The sequence below is a fragment of the Barbatula barbatula genome, assembly GCF_947034865.1.
Source record: "Barbatula barbatula genome assembly, chromosome: 1".
NCBI classification, from domain to species: Eukaryota; Metazoa; Chordata; class Actinopteri; order Cypriniformes; family Nemacheilidae; genus Barbatula; species Barbatula barbatula.
In genome coordinates, this window is record NC_136766.1 from 22,706,851 (window position 1) to 22,716,017 (window position 9,167).

The 9,167-nt window shown below is 34.8% G+C and overlaps 1 protein-coding gene across 2 annotated transcripts in view; it reads right to left on the reverse strand.

The window, feature by feature from the left end:
* The window catches only part of LOC306897615 (uncharacterized protein), a 30,448-nt gene extending 24,750 nt beyond the window's left edge, over positions 1-5,698 (reverse strand). For both annotated transcript variants that reach the window (XM_079462479.1, XM_079462478.1), the window contains exon 1: positions 5,528-5,698. In XM_079462479.1, the coding sequence (XP_079318605.1) occupies positions 5,528-5,588 (61 nt within the window). In that variant the 5' untranslated portion in view covers positions 5,589-5,698. The remainder of the gene's footprint in view (positions 1-5,527) is intronic.
* Positions 5,699-9,167: the final 3,469 nt, after the last annotated feature.

Consider the following 9,167-nt stretch of genomic DNA (forward strand, 5'->3'; position numbering starts at 1 on the left):
CAATAGTCAGACCCTCAGTTAGATATTTTTTTATTCTAAGTTTATTAACAAAAAGGAATAAGGCCCTTTCTTCCTGTTACTCACAAATCAGAAACTCAGGAAAAGGTTCCAATAACAGCAAAAATTAAGTTCTGGAACAATAAAAAACACAAGATAAAGTTCCTTGGGACAATCGCAAACTTACGGCAGTCACAGGCTTAGGAACAACAATAACCAAACAAGGATGCAGAGTCACAGACCAGCTTAAATACACAAATCGAGACACAGGTGAAAACAATAACACCGATTACAAAAAGGCACATGTGTAGACATGAGTCCTTGGGGGACCTCTAGTGGCAAAAATTAAAACATTACAAGGCAAAATCCTTGATACATTTTAATCGATCAAAATATGTGGATCGATCCAAGTGTGCCGGAGGTCTGCTAGTGCATGTGCACATTCTTTCTTAATTATTGATTTTAGCAATGTATAAAGTATGTGGTGCAGAGTGGCTATGTATTGTATATTTATAATTTCTAGGCCTCCAATGAGGATATATACAGTAAGACTTAATGTTAAAGGTCCTATTCTTTCGCTGTTTTCGAAGCTTTGATTATGCTTTTTGGGTGTTTTACAATGGATATTCATGTTTGTAGTTTCAAATTCTAGTTAGTATTTCACATTTATCAAGTCTTTTGCTCACAGCTTACCCTCTTTTCACAAAACGTTCTTTCTGGTTTGTTTAAAGTCTTAATTACTGAACTTTAGTTTTGCCTTTTTATATTGGACGTAAGTTGGATAATAAAACAAGCAGATTGGCCCAGAGATATTTGCAAGCAGCACCTTACAGGACATTTCATAGAAGTGTTTTAGAGGTATGCGGAAACATACACAACATCTGTATATTACACAGAACAGCTTTCACAGCCAATGTTAAAGTCATGGAACAAGTTATTTGACCGTTGGTTATCTTCGAAGGTGTGTAGCTGAATTCTTATTATCAGCTGTAGTACTGTGATGAAAGTGTAAGTAGTTAAGCAGGTAGCTCAGTTAAATGTTCACAATCGCTGGTAACAAAACACTAGGGCTGGGAATCGATTCCAAAAAGAATAGATTCCTCGAATCCAAGGCATTGAGAATCAAGAGTCGATTCCTAAGGTTGGAATCGATTCCATTTAAGGAATCGACTCCTCTTCAAGAGCCTTCAAAAGCACTTGCCCTGTCCCTGAGCTGATGGCCTTGGTCAACTAAATCACATTAGTTTCTTATCTAAAACAGAACAGACTTCAGAAATAAAACGGATTAATGAAGTCTAGAGCTGTGGAATTACATAAAATATTCTGCATCCATAAAAGCAAAAGCTTTGTTTGCTCACACAATGCAGATATAAATACATGTATCCACACATTTAAAAAATCATAACTGTATGTGCTCTTCAGACGAACAGTTAATGGACTGTCTTCTCTTACGGTTTATTGATTAGTTTAATATGTGCGTGAAGAGAATTATGTGTATATGAAGTAAAGTGTTATAAAATATATTTTTGGACTTCTGAAGAGCTAAAAAAGACTTGGGAAGGCTGATATATAAGGAGTTGCAGTAGTCCAGGCGAGATGTAATAAATGCGCTTTTCAAAATCATGAAAATCAAGGAAAGGTTTAAGCCTGGAGATGAGTTGACAGAAGCTGTTCTTTTTTAACATAGCTAATTTGTTTGTTGAGACTGAGGTCAGAATAAAAAATTAATCCCAGGTTTTATGCATGTGGCTAAACATAAGAAACAAGAGGGCCAAAATTATTCTCCAAGCAGTTACGGTTTTTAGATGGGCCGAAAACAATTACCTAGGCTTTATTGCTATTGAGCTGTAGGAAGTTATTTGCCATCCAGCATTTCATTTTGTATAGGCAGTCCAAAAAGGGCTGCAGTGAGAATCTAGATATAATGGTTGGGAGTCATCGGCATAAAAATGACAGGTGTCAGTTGGAGGTGAGGGCTCATCTGTTGTTGTGGCTCTACTTGAATTTGAAAGTAGATCTATTCAACTTAAACATAAAGGGCCGGTTTCCCGAACAAGGATTAGTTTAAACCAGGACTGGGCCTTAGTTAAATTAGGATATTTAAGTTATGTTTTACAAAAAACATCACTGGTGTGCATCTTGAGACAAAACAATCGCACTGATATATTTTAAGATATGCCAGGGTAAATTATTTTCGTTAAAGACACTAACATTTCAGTAAGTCTGGGACTAGCCTTAAGCCCTGTCCGGGAAACTGCCCCAAAGGTGCTTTACGATGCTATAGAATAACAATTTCTGTCTAAATGCTTCAATAAGGAACAATAAAGAACAGAAGGTTCTTTGTAGATCATAGTTTGACTCTACATGTCCAAAATGCATGAAAGGAAATATGATGAACAAACATTAAATTATTTAGGGTGAAATATGTTGTTAAAACACTATGACATAACTGGCCTGAGACATTTTGTGAGATCTTAAGATATCGCAAATCTTTATTAGGATTCCTATGATGCCAAGATTATTGTGCTATGTGCCCATCACCATCTAAAGATATGTTCCACCGTGCCAAAAAAAGATACAAGTTACAGCTTTTTCAGTTGTAATTATAATGATTCAATATTTACACAATTAACACAATACAAGTCATATGACAAATAGGGTGGGAATTCTTACTTTTACCAGGTATACAGATCCTACTTCCTTTCTTGTTAAATAGACAATTGTAATACCTTACGAAGACAGATGCATGCTAACTGGAGAAATGAGCGTATAACTTTGTAACGCGTGTATATGAAGTGATTAATTCCAAAATGAGATAACTTTTTTTTTTTAAATGTTCAATAATCCTGTTTTTTTTGTGCATTCCAAATAAAAGCATTCAAACTGCAGTTGGTTTGTTTTGATTTAAGACATTATAACTCAAAAGATACATTTACATTTAGTCATTAAGCAGATGCTTTTATTCAAAGCGACTTACAAAGAGATCAGGGAGCAATAAGCAGAGGCGGACAGAGTACACAGGTTCATTACTTGAGTAAAAGTACAGATACCCCTTGCTAAATTTTACTCAAGTACAAGTAAAAGTACTACAGTCAGATGTGTACTTAAGTAAAAGTACTGAAGTACATGTTTTTAAAAGTACTTGAGTATCAAGAGTACAAGAGTACATTTTCTAAATATTGCATTACTACTGCCACAGTGCTTACTGCTTACATTTATGTACAGAAACGTCCTACATGGAGTTATGAAAAATGTTAATGTTAATACCTTGGAGAATGTTAAAGGAATTTAAAGTAAAATAAAGTAATTTTAATCTTTTTACCATGCTTTATTCTTTTCACCTCTGCTAGAGTTTTAATGGATTTTTTGCACCCACATTTGAACCGAACAGTTTTAAACAACACACCGCATACTCAAGAACATCAAAGCAAATACTCGGCTTACATTAATGAGTAATATTAGAAAATACAATTCAGCTAACAATTGTACATGTGAGTTTCTCTGTTTTTTCATCAATCAGTAGTGGCGTTTCATCAAAACCTAGGGTATGGCGAAATTTCTTCAGACCATACAAAAACGAACCACAATGAAACCAAATGATACCACATATATGTAACCACAAAACTTAAAGTAGTAAAAAATAACCCACAGCCAGATGTTGTCATAACAACCACCGACTACGTTAATCGACTATGAGACTAAAATATAAACCAACCATTGATCAGATTCAGCAAACAAGATTAAATATAAAACATGTCTTACCTTGTCGCAGGGTTGTTAAGCCTTGATTCTTATCATTTTTAAACTAATCCTGGCATAGCTAGTGGCAAATCGCAAAATACATAATAGCCTAAACTGCGACTGCACTACAAAGTCTTTCCGTACAATATATTTTTTTAATTTTTCACAGATAGCGTTATACATTATGAATGAAATACAATAACAATAGTGTAAATTATTCGATTTATTAAAATTATTAAATGGATGCCAACTAATTGGGAAAATAAAGACCATCCCCACTACCCATAACCTCACACTTGATTCCAAAACCACTGTTAGGCATTTTGTAGACAGTTTCTTTGTTTTATTGAAAATAAATGCCTGTATATGATCTTAAATGTGGAAAATGCAGACAAACGAGTTTAGCCAAAAAGAGCTTCGAACCAACATTACGATGATGTCACGTCAAAACTACATATCTTCGGTCTTACCGACTATACGTCAATGACGCTATGTGAATTAACGGTGTTTATACATTCTCAAATACACATGCTTCCGACGCCTATGCTACATGTACACATCAGTGTAAAGTAGTTTAATTATCTTTAATGAGTCTCATTATGCACACGTACTTTGTTTCAACAATGTTTTCTGAACGCTATAGGGCCATACACAAACGCCGCCCCTGAAATCAATAAACCTAAAACAGCAAAGAAGGCGATATAGCAATGTTCTGACACACCTCTGAACCTGACCGTGTTATACACGCAGCATAGAGCAAAGAAGAGAAAATAATAATGATTGAAGAAAATCAGCTGACCGGTCGCGATGTTTTCAAGTTCATTTCATGTTATATTTAGCATTTTATATGACGCTATTGGCTACTCTTCCCTTACCTTTATTCTTTATTCATATAAAAATACCCCCAAATCGCATGAAATACACACAAAACACATATTCTTCAATCGTGCATTTATTAGCTTCTTGTTTTGGTCAAGAAATGTCACTTTAGCTTCATCGCGGATGTCCTGAAGGAGGAAGTGTACACAGGACGTGTCATGCAGACGTGAGATGATTGACAGCTGTACAGCAAATGATAGAGCTCTGAGGTCTGAGTGATTGTTGCTGATAGGCTCGCCCAATAAGTGGCGCCTGCACAATCCAATCACGTTTGAGAGGGAAAAAACTAATTGGTGGTTTCCGAGATTTTCTTTTTCCTTTTTAGAAGTAACGTGTACTTGCGGTTATGGATAGAAATGTAGCGGAGTAAAGAGTACAATATTTGCCTCTCAAATGTACTTGAGTAAAGTCATGAGTACTCCCCAAAAATTATACTCAAGTAAAGTACAGATCCCTCAAAATTGTACTTAAGTACTGTACTCGAGTAAATGTACTCCGTTACTGTCCGGCTCTGGCAATATATGTCTATCGCTAATACAAAGTTACTAGTTTCAACAATAGTTTCAAGTTTCAAACTGACTAGTTTCAAGACACAGCTTACTTACATAAAACACAATATAAACATGATAACAATAAAAACATGATTTATGATCAAAACTGAGTTATCTCATTTTGGAAACAAGCTCTTCATATAAATATACTTTTATAATTACACAACAACATCTATCTAACAACAAACACACAAAATTTTAACTACTAAAGCTATTTTGGACTTTAGAATTGTTTGCCACTAATGTCTTCATGTAGGCCTGTTAGGTCAAGTTTGTTCCAAAATAAAAATGGCAAATTAACTTTTTTAATATACTATACATTCATTCAAATGTTGCACAATTCTTAATTTGTCACCTACCTGAAATAAGGCACAAGATCAGAATAAAAGAAGATAAATATCCTATCCTTATGGTGGCCATAGTTCCTAAATGATGCTAGTATATGTGCAAATGCTGACACACTAACATCAGTACACACTCATGTACAGGTGTAGCTCTAACTTTCACATACCTTTGTCCAAGGACAAAGGTTCAGGATGTAAAGCATTCAGTTTGTAAACCCTAAATATGTATCAAAGTCCAGTGTGAGAGCAGTTTATAAGATCTTGAAGCACAATAATAAAGATCTGTCCCCCAACCCTTTGACTGATGATTTCCACACAAGAGCACAATTACAGTTACTGCAGCCAAATTTTCCCAACCCTTTCACATTTCTACACCAATTTCATTTTGTATATATTTTTACTTAAATGGATACTCCACCCAAAAATTTATATTCTGTTATAGAATGTACTATAGTCAAGGATGACCCAAAAATGTCAGTTGGTAACTGTCCAACTCCAAATATCTTTCTTTGTGTTCAACAGAACAAATAAATGTATACAGATTTAGCACAGTCCGGGGGGGGTGTAATTCATGACAGAACTTTCTGTTGGAGTATCGATACTTCAGGACCACTTAGTGAAACCATTCACTTATACCTAAAAACCGATGCTTTAAACAAACGTATTGTCAAACAAACTTTTTGCAAAACTCTAAACACAGGTCTTTACAACAGAGACAACATTTGAAACTAATAGCACATGTGTTACATTGGGAAAATACTGACATTAAAAATTCTACACTCATGTACAGAAGTGTGTGAAAACACTTCCAACAACTTTTGTTTACTTACTGTACACATAGAAAGTGATAATGAGAGGATGAAGACGTATCTGTTACTGTTGATCCCTTAGTCAAACTCAATACAAATACAATGTTTTCAGAATACAATACATTTGCAATTGCATTTTGTGTGTGTGTTTGGTGGAATTGTGTGTAGAGGTTTAAGAAATAGAGCCATAGTTTCAAAAATTGTATGTGAGCAATATGAAAGAACTGTGATAACAATCAGAACAATAATTCACAATAATATGATATATCTTTACAATGGATGTGTGTGTGTTTGTGTTGTGTTTTCTAGTTAAGTTGCCTTAGTTTCATTTATTGATAAATTACCTGATTGCTTGATTGTTTCTTTTTCCTCACAGGTAAGATAGAACCAAAGGTCAATTGGGGCGGTACTGAAACTCCAAAAGTGATTGTCATAACTGCAGTTCTAACTTGAGTGTTTTAACACTTAAAACAGAACATTTTCAAGTTACTATTGACATACTATTGACTATTCAAGTTATTGACATTTGAAGGATGTTTCAATTCATTGTCTTGATTATTGACGAATTGGTTGATATTGGTGGTGATGTGCATAAGACATTTATATATTTTTAGGGTTGAGTTTTTTAAGCACATAGATGTCTTAAGACAGCTTTTTTTATAATTGCATTGAACAATGGTATGGAAATATTTTATTCTTGACTGATGTTAGATCATTTCTGTATCTTTGTTTTTAAATGTTTTCATGGTTGCAAATTTTACACAACTTTATGACAACTGCTATGCATTTTGTATGGACTGTGTTGTCTGCGTCACACACTTTTATCATGTGGTGTAATGTTTGTTCTTGTGTATGCTTTAACCGAAGGCCTATTTTATGACTTTATGATGTTTCTTCCTACTTTTGTATTTTTATCAGTATTATATTATTTGTGTCCTTAGTTCCCCCTGATATATTGCTGAGTAATGGTTTGATCATTATCAGCCCATAAAGACAACACTTTTTACATTGAATACAAACAAAACTTTCGCCATCAATAAATCTCAAAACAGTTTTAGAAATGTAAAATGATTCTGGAGGTGGACCATTACTAACTGCCCAATTCTGCTAAACAATAATCAGGACCACAGCTGTGCCAATGAAGTATGTTTGTGTGTCTGTGTGTGTGTGCGTGCGTGCGTGTGTGTTAGCCCTGTGGTTGTCCATTTGTTGTTTCCGTTCCCTCGGCCTGAGATTATCTGGCATAGGCTAGGACCTCAAGGTTAAAATTCTACATATTGTGTAACAGATAAATGTCAAACATGTTTAGATATATTCAATCGTTCTCTCATCAGGTGACAGTTGTACCTCTGCTCTGGCACAATATTGTTTATGGCTTCTATCGAGACTGGGTGAAGTGAATCAACATAATTTAATTGCTTGTTTTATCTCTTCCTTCATTGTGTAATATGTTAAAATCTCTGAAGCTAGAAGTTTCCTTTACAAGAGTACACAATTGTAAAGTTTAATAATATATATCCCATACTGCTTTTTGTTCCCGCCAGGGGGAGCAGTAAAGCAAAGAACAGACTTATCAAAGTGAACAGTGCATATAACCTCTGAGCATATTTAACAACTGCATTTTACGAAATCGTTTATTAAACTGTACTTCATATATTTTGATATGCATGATGTTGTGCTCACTGCTGCTCCTGTAGGTCTCTTTTCTGGCAAAGTGTAAGTACAAGTGGGTTACCATGTGTCACAATTCACATGCCATCCATCCTAGACAGCATTACTTAGACTTAGTACTACATAGAAAATTGAATAAATATTCACTAATAAGACTTTGTTTGTCGTAAATCCTAGTATGTTTAAACGAGTATATGTTAAGTATACTCTTTGTCTTATGACAAAATTGAGTTATTGGTGTATTCTTATTTAAATGTTGATGTTTTTCTTTTATGTTGTGCACATTTTGGGACTTTTAAGAAAAACAAATAGGTTTAATCTACAAAGTCAAATGGAATGTAAAAACTTGGAAGCTTGTTTTCTAAAGACTGCTCAAAATGCACATAGGACCTTACAATTCCAAGCCAGTGATAAAGAGAAAAGATTTTAATTTAATTTGAAAGAACATCTGATTAAGCTTTCAAGTAAATATCCGCTATTGCTGATGAACAGATTATTTTATGTTTAGCGACATTTCTTACGGTTAGTTGCACAGCTGGGTTTCAAGTATGTTTTTCGGTGATGGAGAGAGAGAGAGAGAGAGAGAGAGAGAGAGAGAGAGAGAGAGAGAATGAGCAGGAGAGGGAGAGAGATTAATGTGTCCATGCAATCACCAGTAGGCTAGCAATTAGATAATAGCTTGAGCTCAGCAAACAGATGCTTTTAACTGCCCTTATTGATTCCTCTGACAAGGCTTTTTTCAATCCATCGCTCTGTGCTGTTCTGTCTATTGGCTGCAGTTTTTTACTCTCTCCTTGGCTTAGAATGCAGAACCGACACATGGGAAGATGGATTTACACTGGAGTAGCATTTAAAATGGTGCAATGCATTCTGCATTTACAGACTAAGCAAAGCTCTAGGAAGGATGAATGTTTTTTTTACCAAAAGTAAATATTTTATGTGGTTTTATGAAGGAAAAAAGCACTGTGTAAATCAACAGCTTTCCTGTAGCTCAGTCGTAAGAGCATTGCGTTAACAATGCAAGGTTGTGGGTTTGAGACCAGGGGATTGCAGGTAACTTTGTAAAATGTACATATAGGATAATACAATGTAAGTCGCTTTGGATAAAAGCATCTGCCAAATGCCTAAATGTAAATCATGTCTGCCATACTTTTTAACACCATATGCAAGGCTTA